Raw genomic sequence first — 18028 nt, forward strand, 5'->3', positions numbered from 1 at the left:
ATCAAGTTTTTTTCTGAACTTCTGTACACATCTGTATAAAAAACAAAATACAATCTAAAAACTCTAAAACTACATACAGCATGGTAATGACGTATGTCCAGACTGAGCTCCTCTGGTTCTAGTCCTAGCAACAGCAGCAGGAAATTCTTTTCTGCAGTGCAGTTCCAGGTTTTTATTTTGGTATAATGAGTACTTGTTTGTTCTTTGTTGCCAACAGAAAGCTCAATTCAAGAAAAATAAAAAGTATGATTTCAATCTGAATATGTACCTCTAAGACCAAGATGTGTACATCTGAGAGTTTACTTCAGCTTTGAAACCTCAGTCCTCTACAAAGAACTCTGTGATAGTATGTCATTGCCATGTTTGATAGTTGCATGTTGCTGGCTAGCTGTTCAAATACAATTGTATTGTTTTGGAACAGATGCAGAACAAAGCAAGAAATCTGCTATTCTAAGAATATTTTCCTTGCCTGCCAAGGCTTTGTAATAGTGCAAACAAAAACAGCTGAAAAAATAGTTCAAAAATAGTCTGAGCTAGTTTTATCTTTTGTATTCTTCACCTACTCTCCCTATGCGAGAACACAAGGTGGCAACTTAAGAGTGTAATGGAAGTCTGTTACTGATTCTTTTCTTTCTGACATTTTTTCTGACTTTTTCTTTGATTAAGACTGTAGTCTGTACTGCTTAGACCACAAGTGTAGCTGAGGAATTCCTTCAGGGATAAGCCTGTACCATCTTTTCCTACTGTTTCAAGTATAAAGATATCAGGAATGTTTCAGGGTTAAAAGATATGGAGGGTATCAGGAAAAATTGTGGGAAAAGGTATATATCCCAGACTAAAGCACAGTAAAAGCTTTTCAACAAATAGTCCTTTTGCAGGAAAACATAGATATGGGACATTTAGACAGTATTAACAGATTCCACAAAGTTGGAATAAAACCACCACCAACAAAAATATATGTATTTGTGGACTTTTTTCAAGTATCTTAATCAGGCCTTGATCTTGAGCTGGTGAAATTAAGTGAAAAAAATACAGTAATACAGCAGTACAATGAAAACCAGGAAAAAGTCAACTGAACTTTTTGCTATCCTTTTCCTTAGATATCTGCTAACTGATTGCAGCGGCATGCAATCGGTCAGTGTTGGTTCCCAAATGTTGTCAGGGCTCTGAGTGCACTAATATGCCTTAATGACCTTGACCAGCCTCCTCTGGGGCTTCTGCCCACGCCTCTGCCCGCGGGTGCGGTGCCTCCATTTAAGCTCTGCCCTGGCCTTCAGTCCTTTTTTGAGCTCTGTTATGGTTGTGCCTAGCTATAAGCTTTGTTGGCCCGTGGACTCGTTTTCTGGCTTGACCTTGCACCTGCCTAGTTACTGCAACTTTGCCTGGGCTCTCTGCACACCCTGGCTGTCATCCCTAGCCCCCTGTGTATCTTGCCTAGGAGCAGTGGGACAAGACCATGGCTGGTGTGGCTCCTGCCCTGCCAGCCTGGCTACCTGACTTGGCTCTCTGTCCATTAGGAAGCAGCTGGACCTGGCCACTCCTTAGATGATAGATTGTTAAAGCTATGACTGCTAAATACTTAGGTAAGGCCAAGTTTGTTGATAGTAGTATCTCTTTTTAGACTTTTTTGTGACCTAATACAAAATGTTTGAATTCATATCTACTTTTCAAGTGTTAAATACATTTGAGGCTATGCATAGTAAGTGGACAGGCTTGACTAGTGTGAAAATACTGTGCTGGCAAGTGTAGGCATAGATGCAGAGTCAGCATAGACAACAGAAACTTTTGTAGTGTTTTAGCGTTTTTCTTTTTCCTCTGATAGTCATTCTGCTCTCTAATTCATGAAGGTGCCTTCCTAAATATCCACTGAAAACAAAACAAGGTATCACTGGACAGCCTTTGTAACAGTTCAAGAAATCTGTGCGTATAATAGTGATGTTGTTTCAAATGGTATTACTCTGATGTATTAGAATATATCAATAAACACTTTGCTAAACAGTCTATTTACAGACAGATGTTAGCGACTCACACATGTCCAGAGCTAATGAAGACAGATTGAGTTCTACTAGCCTGATAAAGGTTGCCACAGTACTAGAGTAGATATGGAGGCTCCATGAGAAAATTAGAGATTACCCACCAGAAAGGTTAAAGGGCAGTTTCTGTTTCTGTGTCATTGGTAGTAGTACACATAGACGGAGAAGTCCTTTCCAGAACATGTAACTGCACAAGTGATCCTCCTGTGTAGTACTTCATATGCCCCTACTTGCCTAGTTAAATGAAGCAGGACAAGTCAGCTTACAGTGGCTTTTGCCTGTGTTGGAACAATAGCCTTCTATAAGTTGGTAATCAGTAAAGAAATGAAATTGTTTGTGGCATTGCCAGATGCAAAAGTAAACAATAGATTTTGTTTTGTAAAACATGAAATATAGAAAATATAGCTGATAGCAACATTTTGTAGGTGACACCTGATAAGATTCTGTCTTAGGCTGTCCTAATTTCCAGTTGCCAGTGACCAAATTCTACTCTCATGTACGAATGCAGAGAAGCTGTTCCTATGTATGGTTTATATTGGTACTGCTACAACTAGAATCTGGCTCACTGTCTGAAGATGTATGCTCTCTTCCAGTTTTATGTAGAATGAGCCTTAGTTTCCGTAAGGAATGTCTATACGGAATGAGGAGGAAAAAAGGTCTTAGGTACTGCATGGGTCTGCAAAAACAGAATTTTGTTCTATAGGCTTTACTAATACCTGTATCAGACTTTGAAGAAATGTCACAGATTATGAGGGGTTCTCATAGCATAAGGGAACAGAGCCAGCAAAGAAGAAAATATGAAGGAAAGTGGAAAATAAGCTGTTTTTTCAGTGACTATATAGCTCCAAACTGTGAATCTGGAGGTTTACAAACTCTTTCCCTTCATCCACCAAATCTGGCTAACCCTTCTTTATCCTCATTCATTGTCAAATAGATTGCATTCAATTATGTCATCACTGACTGTTAATAAGAATAATGAGTACATCTACTGGCTCCCACAGGAGCCAGGAACCACCTCTGATCCATCAGAGCTAAGTCAAATCTGAGTCCCTCATGAAAATGAAGTCACTTCCATCTTTTTTAGTAGAATATAATAACAAAAATGTCTTCATTTATATCCAGGCAACATTGCTGAGTTGAGATAAGTTGAATCCATTTCACAGAGAGCAAATAGTTTATCCCACTATTATTGCACTTGACTCAATACCTCACTCAATATGGAGCACTTGGGCCGCAGCCAGGCTGTGGTGAGGAGAATGGATACTTTTCCTTGGTAATGATTCACAATATAGTATCTTAACGAAGACTGTAAATGTGCAACTGAAGAAACAGGAGCATTTGCCAACGTAGCAAAGGAAGTTGCCAAGTAGAAGAGAACAGAAGAGTCAAAAATGAATGTCAAACTTGCTTTCTGTCCTCACATTTACTTTCAACTGTAAATTATAGATAGAGCTGGGGGTTCTGTCCTCTGTTAGTACACTATCGCATTCTTGGGTTTGGACTCCATGTTTTATGTACTGCTTTGTTCCCACCCACACAAGCTTACAGGAGTGTGCGACCATTTTATGTTATGGGTTTTGTTGTAGTTTTTTCTGTATTTGTATTGACACACAGAATGTATGTGAGAAAGTGGAAATTTTGTTCCTCTTACTGCCAAACGTTTGATGCACAATGTTACTTTTCTGAAGCTATTTTCTGGTGACCTCATTTTTGTTTTGGGAATTTAATTTTTTAATCTGTTTCAACTGTTACCCATGCTTATTCTTTCCTCTGGTTTTGCTGCATTTTCCTACATTAATCAGTCATCTTCTGCTTTCATAACCACATTGTCTTTGTCACTAGTATTCCTCCCAATGATGTATCATGTATTTCTTCCAACATTGTTCTTTTTTTCATTCCTTCTCACTGTTTGCTCCTTGCTTATGTTTTCTTCTGTTTCCATACTGGTGTGCATCTTTAGACACTTATGTAGTGACACGCACAAGTTATCTTGTGAGATGCAGGTCACCTACTTTACTCTTGCTTTTCCCCAGTGAACCATTACAGTGAGGGCAGTAATTGTCCTGCTGACCTTTGTCTGTTGCTCATGACTTGCAACATAACTGATTTCCTCAGAGCCCCTGTTTATTCACCAAATGTTGCCTCTTTCACATAGCACTCAATAACGTTTTATTTTTAACAATCGCAGAAGTAAGGGCCATCGTTGTCACTGTTGCATGAGAAGAAAATGGCAGACAAGTTCAGGAATTCAAATCTGGCATATCTACAGTCCTCAGTGGGGTTGCATTTTTTGCAAACTAGGAAAAAAATCTGTTAAAGAACACATAGCTATGTATAAATAAATTAAAGCTATTTTACTTCTGCAATGAATTTTTCATTTTGCCTTATCTGCATTCAATCTTCATCTATACAAGTTCATATTTTCTAATTATGCCCACAATAAGCACCTAAATCCTTTTGAAAAGATATGCTGCAAAATCACAAAATGATCATGTGACTGTATTATAATTTATCTCAAAATGTTCGTTCTAACATTTTAGTTAGGGCTATGAACACTGAACTACAACAAAAAGTAAGTATGTGCCATCTGAATCAAGATGTGTTTGTTCTGGAGAGTCATGAAATTTAATGCATCTGCTACTACTGTACAGGATCATAAATATGCAAATGAGCCGCAAGTTGTTTTGCTTGAGGATCAAAAGGAATCTGAGAGACAAGAAAGGACAAATATTTATTCAAATACTTGAAATAGTGACCATTTGTATATACTGTATTGGTTAATGCTAGATTCATTTAAATACAAACTGAGAGGAAGACAGTAGTTTTCTTCTATAATGTTTAGGTCTATACCTAAGTAGTTTTTCTTTCTTTAAGCCACAAGAATTTTTTTCTACTTACTGTATTGATGGAGCCGTTTCCAAAGCCCAGGGCAAGGATCAACGTGGAACGCAATGAGTTCCATAACACCAAGAAATCAAAGACACAGTGCTGTAGCTGAACTTTGTACCTTGATATTAATAGAGGCTTTATTCTTTATAGGGTATAACATATTTGTGAAGTGTGACAGTGCGTGAGTGCTCTCTACCCCAGAGAGCTTGTTATTTCAGGGTAAAGAAGCACCCTGTACAAATACAATGCAGGGCCAAAGAACTGATTATGCCGTGTCAGGGTTCTCATGACTCTAGTTACAGGAAATTTAACATTTTCCTTTTATTAGTTAATCAGGTGCAGCTCTATTACTGATAACTTTGAGGCCTCAAACCAAAATTCAGTTTCTGCATGGGGCCCTGGCAGGACACTTCCAGTTTTGGTATTCATTAGACATAATCCTGATTTATGAGCCAAATTTTGTTCTGCACTGTTTCAATGGATTTTAAAGTTGTAGTTTAGCCAAACATAGTTTTTCCTAAGTAGTATAGACTTTTGTTATGATGAAAGAATGGCCTTCATGATCATCCGATTTGCTTAGCTGAACTTGTTTTGAAAGAATATTTATATATAAGTGAAGTCTGCTGAAGAAGTATGTATACCTGCATTTCAGGACAAAGATAGAGAAATGTGGTTTGTCTTTTAGACGTGAAGGTTTTCTATTAATGTTCACTGAGAGAGTGAAATCTGGTGGTTATGTGATTGAACAGAATTTTTTGTTTACCAGACCAGAGATTTAATTTTCTTCAATTTTGCCCTTAGCTATATCTTGCAGGATCTTTTTTCTCTGCCATTTCTGCCTGCACTGTTGAGTGTAAGTTGAAATTTTCTGTTACAATTGAATGTAAATCAACGAATGACAAAATATGTCATCGTTGTGTTCGATAGTGAAGATGCATGGTCTTAAGTCAGTATAAAACAAAGGATAAGACCATCGTATTTCCAACCAGCTTCCTCATGAGAGACCATGCCAGCTGTACAGATGGACAAGATCATGATTACGTGTTCAATGAAGTATGTGCAAATGTCCATATTTCACCATTTTATGAACAGTAAGGGTTTTACAGCTGTCATATTTGATGTCATTTAAATGATGCATATTTTAGAGAGCAGCAAAAGAAAAGCATATATGTAATAAAAAAGCATTGCTAGTAACAAGAGACAAAAACAGGAATTATGCATGTGAACCCTGAGTGTTAAGAGCATCACTATAGTTTCCTATTCAAAAGTCTTATACCAACTCTGCCAAGCTAATGTGGCATGAGTAGTAATTAGAAGACTGTGTGGTAAAAACTGCTAATAAGGTAATACCTAAAGGACTTGACACTAGACCAGGGGTTGTGCAAGCATAATGTAACAGACAAAGAACAATAGTTCCTGCCTTGAAAGGTTTATAATCCATACAGACAAGACAGAGTGAGCAGAAGGGAAGTTAAATGTTTCCTTAGAAAAGGGTGATTTCTTTTAAACCTGAATGGTCAATTAGTTTTTGCAGAATTGCTGACAAACTCCTCCAGGGATGAAAATTAGGCATCCAGAACCTATAAGTTAGTGGCCTTTAACTTTAGGGTGCGTATTGAAGGAGTCTGCCATGGAGCTGCAGGTGCTGTGAATTTTGAAGTGGTGGTTTTCAAACAGATCTTGCCTGGACACCTGAGTTTCATTCAGTTTTTGCTTGGCTTAGCAGAAGGGGTTATGGAGATCTCCAACAGGAGTCAAAATCTCAAACACTCCAGGTTCACTGGAAGTCTAGAGAGACAAGAGTAAAGTGGCAGGGGTGTGGAGTGAGGCTGAGGTGAAGAAATTAAATAAGTTGGATAAATGAGGCAACAAATCAGCGTTCAATGAGAATGAGCTTCACATAGGAAAATGCCCTGTTAAAAGCTGTCCAAAACCCTGTATAGTTTCCAGTAGTAGGCCGAGGCTATTTTTATGCTCCAAATACTGTTTTTTTCCTGGGCGCTTATCTTCCTCACAAAAAAGGATGATTTCAATGTAATAAAAGCAAAACCAGACCATGGGTGGTGGGGGAGGATGGGGTTAACAACACGATGTAATTTCAGTAGCTTGGCCAAGGCATTACCAATCGCTATTTTACTAGGCAGGTACCACAAAGTACTTGCATTTTTTATTACAACAATGCTTTCTGAAATCTCCCTGGGGGGTAATGCTTGCAGGTGCTTACCTCTGTTTTTTCTTACATGCTGTATAAATTCAGACATAGAACCTATAACCTGGGACCGAGATTACACAAGGAATTAAGTATGTACGTAAGCAGCAGCCTCACTTAAGTTGCTGAATCTGACATGGGTTAACCTAGGCTACTTCCTATTACACAACTTCTTTTCTACTCTCAAATTTATTGCAGGAGATGAGCAAATGTTTCTCAGACTTGCGTACATGATGTTTGATTATCCTTAATGGTTAGGGATGCCCACAGCCAACTGATCTGAAGCAACTGACCAGGAGCAGTGTTGAAGGAAGGTATCAGAGTAAGCTGAGAGGAGGAAGTAGAGAACAGAGATGAGTAGCACTGAAAAAGGGAAAAATTGGAAAACGCTATTAGAATCTCGGGGCAAACCTTTCAATGTAATCTATGGCTAATACCAGTGCTAGGAACACAGCCAGAGCTATTTTGTCTAAATATGCCCATCTGGCAAACAAATTAATAGTCCACTCTGCAGCTTTTGCTTCAGGGACACAGGGGACTGCCTCACTATTGAGGGGTAAATAATTTTAAGAGAAGTGATATTCTAAATAGGGATGGTGCAAACTATGTACATTCCTAACTAGATGGCAGGTCTTGAGGGCCAGCTTCATCCTGTAGTTGTGAGCATCTTTTGTTTTTGTTCTTGTAGTACTACCAGCCATAGTTTTGGGCCAGGAAAATTGATTTTCTGCATCAGTTGATCTAATGGCTAAATTTTGGATTTAAAATCACTTGTGATCAAGTCTGAAGTATATGCTGACTGCACTGGTATATCTTTTTTGAAGATAAGTTGCAGGGGTATAACTGAAGTCATAGTTAAAGGACTATGTGGTTGTTTAAGTAACTGCGGCAACTGAAATGGATGGAAAGCAAAGCTTCCCAGAAAGTTGATATACTTTCAGCTGACTAGTATTAGCAAAAGAAAAGATCAGGTCCTTAGCAGCACTCTTGCCTGTTACACAGCCTGTTATCATGGTAATGTGCAGCCTGGAAAGAACAGCTTGCCTCAGCTGTCGGGGTGAACCTGCAGAGAGAGCAGTCTGTGAGCCTTACGGTGGCATGGAGGCGGCAGACCAGGCAGCGCAGGTTTGTGCGAAGTCGGCGATGTCCCAGGCAGCCTTCGTCCTGCAGCTAGCCGGCTGTGCCGCTCTCCCCCGGGATGTCTGCTCTCCGGTCCCTGAGTGGGCCGCTCTCCCCCAGGGTGTCTGTTCTCCGGTCCCTGTCTTGCCTTTGGCTGGGCTCCTCTGTCAGGCTAGTTTCAGCAGAGGGCACTCTGTTCCTAACGATAGAGGAGGCGCTTTCCCGTGCTGGTGAGAAACCTAAACAGATTGGAAAAGTTTCCAGCGCAACATATTTGAACAAACTCTTCATCGGTTATGTTTAGTTCACTGGAGCATATTTTTAACTTCAGTGGCAGGGATAATAGCCCTTTTTCTACGTGCTGCTCTTAGCGGACTCGACGAAAGCTTGGGACATCGGTGGAAGCCGTAGCGCAAAGGTAGAGGACTTTAGTGTTCCTGCTTAGCAGCCCAAAGCTCAGAGGGAGAACGAGAGCAAAGCTGTCCTGTGAGACATACTCGTCAGATTTACAGTAGGAAACCTAAAAATATCGTAGAGGGCGGCACGATTAAAGACCTCCTCGGTGTGTGAGCAGACTTGCAGCTGTATTGTGAGAGTTACTTGGAGATGAGACACAGGATGGTTGTGGTTTTGGAAGCTGCTTTGCATCAGCTTTGGGGGCTGACTTCACGGTAGCTCTTGCCCCTCGGGGCAAGACGAACCACTTGGTCCCGGGCTGCCGGGGTCTCGGCCGCCGACACCGAAGCGCCGCCAGTGCCTCCGCGGGCGGGGGCGGGGGTGGGGGGCCGGGCCCCCTTGGCCGCCCGCCCGCTCGCGCCGGCCGGGGAGGCAGAAGCTGCGCGGGGGGTGCCGAGCCGCGGCGGCGGAGCGGGCGCCGGGCCGGGCCGCGGCCCCGCGCCGCAGGTGGAGGCGCCCGGGCGCCTCTTGCCGGGGCCGGGCTGCGGCGGGCCGGGCGGGGGCGGCCCGCTGCCAGCAGCCTGTAGGACCTTGGCTAACGTGCGGCGGTGGGCTGGAGCCTGGCGTGAGGGAGGGGCCGCCGCTGGTGATGCAGGATGCTGTATCCCCGGTGCCGTGACAGGCAAGGCTCTCCCCTGCCCTGCGAGCGGGAAGGAGGCGCCGGCAGCGCCGGACCCGCTCCCCGCCTCTCTCCCGGCCCCGGCCCCGCTGCGCGCTCCCCGCCGAGCCGGGCGCTGCGGCGCCGCACCAGGTGGGTGAGCTCGGCGGCCGCGCCGGGGGAGGCAAGCCCTGCGGCAGCCCGGGCTGCCCCTCGGGCAGCGGCAGCCTCCCCGACCCGCTTCCCTGAGCGGGTTCCCGCGAGGGAGGCGGGCGGCGGGCCGGGCCCCGCGGGCGGCTCCCCCAGACGGGCCGGTGGGGTTCAGCGTAAGCGGGGGCGGCCGCGGTGCTGGGCGAGGGTCGTCCTAGAGGAGTCTCCGAGAGGGCAAAGCGGCGCGGGTTGCTTGTAGAGCCCTTGGGGAGCCCGGGCACCGACACCTGTGAAGTGCCGGAGTCTGGTGCGTTTTGCCAGTTGTGGCTCTCAGCAATGCCTGGCGAGGGGAAAAAAAAACCCCACCAAAATCTTCCTTCTCTTATTGCCATAGCTGATTGAAATGTTTGAATGACAAAAGCATCCGGGAGTGCTGAAAGTTTTGGGAGGGAGGGGAACTTTTTACGTTTTTTGGAGGGAGGGAATAAAACACTTATTTCTGTAAGGAATCTTAATTATGTTTAGTTGACAGGTGCAAGAACTGTTTGGATAGACGGTTTTCCTTTGGGATATCTGACCTTTTAGAAGGGAGTACTTTTTTTGAAGGAGAGATTTGCATTCAGTGTGGGGCTTTGCGAAATAGTGGGGTGGTGGCTGGGAGGAGGGGAAGGAGGGCTGTTTGTGTTTGCGTGTGTTAGGGGTGCATGGAACTTGTACTGTTTTGAGATCACTGTGGTAATGAATAGTCTGAGGCAAAAAGGTGCATTGACACTAGGAATTAACAGAATTAGCAGCATTATGACATGATTTTTTTCTTGTTGGCAATTTTAAATTGAAGCTTTTAGTAAAAGTGACTGACAGTTTCGTGTTGGCCCTGTAATGGTGATGATCACTAAATTGATGGATTTTTTGTTTTTTTTCTCTGGCCTGATCGCTTAGTCACTGAGCTGTTACGATCAGAGCTTTCAAAGGCAGTGCAAATGACTGCTGAAGTCCCAGGGCTAGGCTCTCAGCTTTGGGTGGGTGAAAATGCTGGAACAGTACATCAGAAATCCTATGCTCCTTGGACTTTACCTTCTGGACATCAAGATGGGAGGGGTTCTGAATTTGATAAATTCTCCCACATTCAGGAGATAATCAAACTTGCCCACTATTGCCAGCTTCCCCAAACCTTTCATTTTCCCCCCTTCCTGTTCCCTAATTGGAGCTACCTCACCCTGCAGGCTGTGCTCATGGCATGCACTGCGTGTCTGCTCCTCTGGCCAGCACAAAACTCCGGTGTTTGCATTGCATTTCTTCCAAAGGCCGGTTCCATGCCTTTGCCCAGTTTGCTTTAGTCATTGAAATTCTGGCGGAGCCCACTTGATTTTATTTGTAACTTGAAACGATTTCTCTCAGCAGAGCCCCAAGGCACGAGGATGGCCAGCCCTAAAGCCACAAGGCTCTCCTGGGAGATCACTTGGCTTGCTATTGCTATCTATGCTCATCTACAGGTAGGTAATGAACTTATTGCTATTGTCATGCCTGGTCCTTTATCAGATGATCTTGCTGCACACTTTGAATTACTGTTTTTTAAATAGAAAACTGCTGAAGGTACTGCACTGTAAATAAAAAGCTCCTGATGAGAAGATTTTCCTTGCACTGAACTGAATTTCAAAGACATCCGTGTGGGAAATTAATATTCTCTCTCTTCCTAGTAATATTGTACCTGACTTTACTATATGGGGACCAAAGGGACATCTTGCCAGATGTGTAATGCCATGGGTCTTTCTAGGCAGCACAGCTGCTCTTTGCCCCTAGGAGGTTTAGCACCTGATAAATGTTAAGATACTGTAAGTGACAAGGGTTATATAAATACCTGGGTAGAAACATCTAAAGCACTTGGAAGTCAGTGTTGGGGAGGCAGGGGGAAGGTGGTCCAAAAAGGTCTTTGCTTCAAGTGTTCAATGAATACAGGAACCATGGAGGAAAACCATAGCTGCCAACTGATCTATTGCCTGACACATGAGCCTAATCAGTTCCAAGAAGTGAGTATTTCAAGAAATATGGTGTGCTGGCATGCAGCAGAGATGTTGTTATAGTATGTCGTTCTCTATACTGATAGTTCCCACAGCACAAAACGTTTCAAGGATTCTTCAGTCTTAAATACACCCAAATCCAAAAATCCTTAGAAAAGGACAGCTAAAGAAACTGAAGAATCTTTTTTGAAATAAATAGCATCATTTTTTGAAGTATTGTAGTAGTTTTTGTTTGCACTATTGCAATACTGAGAAATGGTGGTTTCAAACTGGAGCGTGGCGTGCTGGGCATTATATAAACGTACATCCTGAAGAATTTTGAATTGAAGGATAATACAGCAGGCAAAAGTAAATTCAAAAGGAATATGAAGAACTGAGGAGACTGTATGAGACAGCTGAGTAAGCTATGATCGATTTAGGGTGGACTTGAGGTTTAAGGTAGTGGGAATCGGGCTCCAATCCATCCTCAGTAGCACTGCTGAGTGCACTGTGTGCTGTGAGTCATTTGGCAGCTACCTGTTGATGAACACCTCCTGTAGCTGTATTATGATTGCAGCTAGTCACGAAAGTACACTGGTTACTTGAGTAAAGGACTCGCCATTAAAGTAAAAATTATTAATTTGTATTAATTGTGCAGTAAAACACAGTGCATTCAGTGCGTGTCCAAGCAGATAGGGCAACAGTGGGATCTTCTGCTTTTTGCTGTGCCTGTTCAGCTTGTATTTTTGTGTGCAAGCAGCTGAGTGATGCTGTAATAGCGGGCCCTATAAAACTCTCAGAAAGTAGTATGTAAAGTTCACTTAATAGTTCCGTTCAAGTTGAGAATAGAAGTTCAGAGAAGGGAAATGTCAACTTCGTGTTTGGGCCTTTTGGGTATGAAGAGACCATTTTTTTTCTTTTACAATATTTTTCTTGTATTTTTTTCTTTCATATTTTTCTTATTGTAGAACTGGAACCAGTAGTGGCATAGTTTCCTCTTCTCCACAAATGGTTTGGCATAGCTTCACTTGTCTCTTTATAATAAAAACAACCCAAACACATTGTACTAATCAATAGGCTATTGTGAGTAGCTTTATGAACATTTCAATCCAGGTCAAATTTTTTGGTCTTGATTGTCCTTTAAAATATTCTAATCTATTTGGCATATTTGAGTCATTAGCACTTAACCCCAATCTGGTAGGAGGCCCTTCTGCTCCTAAGTTTTAGATGTTTTATCACAATTTTAGGCACATTAAAGATATTTTATATTATTTAACATAACATTTTTGGTATCCAATAACCATTAATTCTTTAATTGGTTGCTTGGGGCCATACTATATGGACCACACACAGTCACACTACCCTAATATTGTACCATAGTTTCCACTTGTGTTGGTTTTGGCTATTAAAGTGCTTATGTCTGGAGCTAATCAATTAGGAACAATTGGATGTTGGGCAAGGTCACAAGTCTATGTCATGTCACTTACGTGCAATTGATTAATTTCATCCTGCTTGAGGCAGGTACAGAATAAAATAATGACCATTTTAAAAGAATGTGGTGGAAATGTGGTATGAATGTAACGCAAAGAAAACTTTAACATGAGAAGTTGTGAAAAAGAGGTAGCTGTTACTGAGAAGAAATGAAAGTTAACTTTGGTTATAGGAGCCCTTTCTGATTCTTCGTAGCATGGTAACAAGCACAGCACGGTGTTTAGCTGGGCTTCAAACTGGACTCTGCCCTCACAGATATGCAGTGTCTCAAGTTTGACGAAATTATTTTGTCAAGGGCAGATTAGTCGCTATACTAGTAGGTAAGTTAGATTTCATAGGATAACCCAGTGAATAGTTTACCGCTGAGCATTGCTGAGCTGCCTGTTGATTAAATCTGCTCTGTGACCAAGAGCAGTGGCATAAATGACTCAGGAGGAGGTCACTTACGGGCTAGCCTTGGCTCTGTTCTTTTGCAGACATAGAGCCTGCTTTTTCTGATACGTGCCAATATAAATTAAATGAATGGAACTGCATTAGTCTAAAGCCAATGGTGATCCAAGCAAATGATGTCTGTATATTTTTCTTAAAAACAAACAAAAAAACCTCCACCACCAAATGGTAGCAACAACATGGAATAATTCATTGTTTCTAAAGATTTAAATCATGAATCTATCCTAAGAATTTACTGTATTCCACAGACTGTATGTATTTGTGAACATTAAGTATATCCTTGGCCTTGAATGTAACTGTTCATGTGTATTTATTGCTAAATATGGTGTAAAAGGCTCCTCATTTTTCTCATGCGGTAGCAGGTGAGCTATCAATACTACAGATTTTAGGAGATGGTTAAGCTAATAAACAAAATAGAAGTATCCAAGTCTAATTTTGCTGTTTTTAAATGATCTCTTGAGTACATATGTCTCCATATTGGTAACTGAAAAGGCAGGATGCTCAGCCTGGTAACCAACTCTTTCTTAATCTTGTGATAACATTTTATTACACCATTCAGCTAGATGCTGTTATATTTGTTATGAAATGTATGTAAGACTGTGTATCTGTATATTCTTACTAAATGGATTAATGGCAGCAAGAAATGATGGCTAGCAGATTCACATAGACAAATATATATCATCAAGAATTTTACACATGGATTAATTTTAGATTTCTTCTCTGGTATGTTGTTTTCAAATTGGGAATATGCTGATATTTTCTTAGGTTCCTACAGTCCAAATTAAACCCTCTACAAGTCAGTCCGTTTCACCTCCAAAGACCATGGGGTTGCTAATGTCTGAGGAGGGAATAACAGCAAAGACACCATGTCTGGATATTTAAGAAGCATTAGCTCTGGGTTTCTATGGAAGGGAAAGTTTCATAGGTCACATATTCATTGAATAAACTGTTGGTTGCTCCCATGATTTATGTTTCTGCAGTCCCTGACTGCATTATGTTTTTTTCTAACTATCTGTGATATTGTGGATATAAGGGATATACATGCTGAAAACATTATCTTATTCAAGATGATTCTGCCATAACCAATCTGCCAAAAACTACCAACATAGTAAATGTCTTTAAGGTTGAGTTTTGCAAGGCCAAAAATCTGATGTCCATTACATGACATAGCGGACTTGGAGACCATCTTTGTGGAAAACCTTTGGAATATTTTTTTACAGTCACTGAATGTATTGCACACCAATGTTCAGAAAATAGATTATGCTCTACATGCCATACAATAGTAAGGATTCTTAAATCTCCAGTGACTTCAATCAAAAATATCAGGATGAGATTTGCAAGTCCAGAGTTAAATCTGAAGCAGTTTCCCTTTTTTGCAGGCAAGTTGCAATTCTGCACCCATCTGGAGTTTTGCCATCAGCCTCAATAGGCCTGTGGTTTTATTCTTAGTTTGAAGCTTGAAATGCTTCTACTATAGACAAATAACACTTTTGAGACTCTGTAGAATTGTTCTGACTTAAAATATTAATTGTTATTGACAAGGTTGTAACTCAGTGACAGCATTACCAGAAAACTTATGTAAGTTTCTGAACTTGCTTTGAATTTATGACTAATAATGATTGCTCAGCCAGTGCTCATAGGATCTGAACTGCTGTTACCCCCAATTTACAATCCAAAAGAGTTGAATTGCCAGAAAAATTGTGATGAATCTGTCTTGTGACTTGAGAGACTAACTATGCATGAATACTTATTTTTTAAAATGTGCTCCTACAAAATTTAAGTCAACTATGGGAGATGACCAAGAGTACAGATGATATCAGTGAAGGCATCTTTTTACTATCATCTCATTTATTTGTTTTCATTTTCTCAGTAAATATTTTTATCATAGTGATTATGAATGGTGCTTGCAGTAATACAACTCAGGAAATCAAGCTTTGGATATTCAGCTAAAGCATGGCCCAAGCCCATTCATTCCAATGCGGCAAAGGTGGTTTTATCTCAATATCCAGCTAGATTTCCAATTCTGTATCTATATCTTCAGACATGGGTATCAGTGCTCACTGTGATGATAATTTCTGATGAGATGGGCAGAGATTCTCAAATCAGTTGTGTGTAGAGCTGCAAATTGCTGGTTCCAAAACTAGATATCCAAGAGTCAAACACTTTCAGAGAAGCCTCAACTGTAGGAATGATCTCTCACAACAGCCAGTGGCTTCTAATTTCTCCTGAAAAAGTAGTGAAGAAATGAAGGAACAGCTCTAGGATTATCTTTGGTTTTAGCAGATACTTGAACGCTTAGTCATTGATAATTACTCATTCAGGTCTGCTTGGTGCAGCTGGATCCTTCATATTCCTTACCAAATTGGGGCATAAATGGCACTGAGGTGGCGGTTTTGCACAGTGCACCAAATTCCACTCCTGCCTTTGCATCACAGAAAATGTACATGATTGATTGTACTGACATTAAAACCCTTTTACCATTCATTCAGAAATCATGATTTGGCCATCCAAAATAATGAGTTTCGCTTCAAAAGAACATATATTTTAAAATCTGAGTCCTTTTTCTTTGCTTTTACTTCTAGAACCTGTAGGGTTCACATATTTATGTCTTTATCTGCAATTTTTGGATTTGAATCTTTTCTTAAAATAGTTCTCCATGCTCACCTGAATCCAGGAGCTGGGGTTTAAGTAAACACCAAATATAATGTGGCTTGCAATGAAGTAGTAAAATACATTAATTTCAGTGATAGTGGGAGCAGATTTATAAATGTGCCTCTGTAGTTGTTTGTGTTGTAAGGCTACGCAAGAAATCTTTGGGCATGAGTTATACTGTGCAAATGTTGTACTTTACTGTTAAGTCAGTGTGTTGTTAAGATTTTATATAGTTGATAATACGATAAAGTCTTGTGGCTGCGTACAGTCCAACACAGTCTTACTTGAACAATGCCAGTGTAATTCTTATTATGCAAAATCTCTGTAAAACAGAGAGAGTTTGTGCATGGTGAAAGAATGGGTTTGTTTTTGAAGTACAGTTTGCTAGTGAGCACAACATTCCAGAAAGAACTTTGGATACAGCCATGGCAACTCTGGAGAGACAACTAAGACCCACATAGGAACCATATAGCACTGCAATTCTGATATGCCCTCTGCACTCACTTTATTGTCGCTGATAGATAAATAATTCCTTTAGATTTTGAAAGCATGCATATAACTTTCTTTCCCATAAGAGAAGAACTATTAGCTGAAGTCTGTAAATTGTCAAGTGCTCTTGAATTTAAGGGTCATATTTTCAAAATGGCCTCACTCCAACTTCTAGGAGGAAGTACAGTTCTGCGAACTCACTTTTTGATGACCATCAGCTACGCAAGGGTGCTAGACTTAATGCAGATATAGCAGCATTTTCAGAAGGGTCTGTGTAATGTGGAACCTTTGTTTTGGTGACTTTCAGTAAGACTTGAGACATAAGTTAAACACAACTACTGTTAAGTACTTAACTGTATTGGTAGGTGCTTACCTGGATTTTTCGAAACAAGGTAAATTTCAATTAATCCAATGGGAACCAGACGTTAGGTGCCTTAGGCACTTCCAAAAGTCTGGCTAAGCATTTGTCATCATATTTAGCTGATTAAACCAAAACTTTCACCCTTAAAACTCTTTTGAAAGAATAGGTTTCTGCTGTGTAAATTCTAGTATCTGGGCGTGTAGATATTTGATAATACTTGAGAAGTGCAAGTAGAAGCATCATGTGTTTATAAAGGGAGGGCAGTTTTTGAAAACTTGGCCTAATATATCCCTTCCAGACAGCATATTACATAAATTGTTTAGGGACAATGTTATTTCTGTTTCTAATTTTATATTTATTAGATTTAACATCATTATGGAGAGAAAATGAAAACAGTATTCTCAGTCTGTTTTGAGAAATGTGGTTTCCAAGAATTGTCAGTTTGTCATGCTTCTGGATGCACTAGAAACACAGTGAATGCAAGTCAGCTCAACTAAATTGTGAAACAATATTAAAAATGCATTTATGATTGCAATTACTAGATTGTTGTTGTATGCTAACTGTTGTCATTTGTGTCACGGTGGGAGGTCCCAACTGGTTAATGATGCTGTTTTGTAGCATTAAATAAGTGGAGCATTTGTTTATATGTGGAAACATGTATTTCTGTATTTATGTAATGTTTTTTCTGTCATCAGGTGCTTTGCCAAAAATTGAAGCTGCTTAAAATTTATAGGATACAGTCCCTTGTCAGTGCATGCAAGCAGAACAGGGTATCGCTTATAGTGTGTATATGTGAAAGGACCTGTAGATGCTCACTCTATAGTAAATGCAGACGTAAAGAAGACAGTTTTAGCTGCCTGATTTATTACCTTTTAGTATCATAGAAGTAAGATGACATGGGTACACCTGCACTGCCACAGAATGCAAAGAGTAAAGGACTGTGTTCTCTCAAGCTCTGTTTGGCAATAAATGTTTCCTGGCCTGCACCTTGCAGAACCTCTGAGAAGGTTGCAGAAACTGGCTTTATTCCCAGCTGGCTGATTCAGCAAGAAATTAAATAGCTCCAAAAAAATCCCTCCCTTTTGTTGCAACTTCCCTGCTTGTATATGTGGCTGCTCCAGGCCATCTACCGGC

General features: G+C 40.9%; 1 protein-coding gene across 3 annotated transcripts in view; it reads left to right on the plus strand.

The window, feature by feature from the left end:
• Nucleotides 1–1564: 1564 nt before the first annotated feature.
• The window catches only part of ADAMTSL3 (ADAMTS like 3), a 195710-nt gene continuing 179246 nt past the window's right edge, over nucleotides 1565–18028 (plus strand). For 2 of the 3 annotated variants that reach the window (XM_050903564.1, XM_050903565.1), the window contains exons 1-2: nucleotides 9410–9457; nucleotides 10856–10947. In XM_050903564.1, the coding sequence (XP_050759521.1) occupies nucleotides 10873–10947 (75 nt within the window). In that variant the 5' untranslated portion in view covers nucleotides 9410–9457; nucleotides 10856–10872. Of the gene's footprint in view, nucleotides 1584–9409; nucleotides 9458–10855; nucleotides 10948–18028 lie in introns of those variants that run through there. The other variant, XM_050903563.1, reaches the window with a different exon arrangement.

This window comes from Gymnogyps californianus, chromosome 11, assembly GCF_018139145.2.
Source record: "Gymnogyps californianus isolate 813 chromosome 11, ASM1813914v2, whole genome shotgun sequence".
NCBI lineage: Eukaryota > Metazoa > Chordata > Aves > Accipitriformes > Cathartidae > Gymnogyps > Gymnogyps californianus.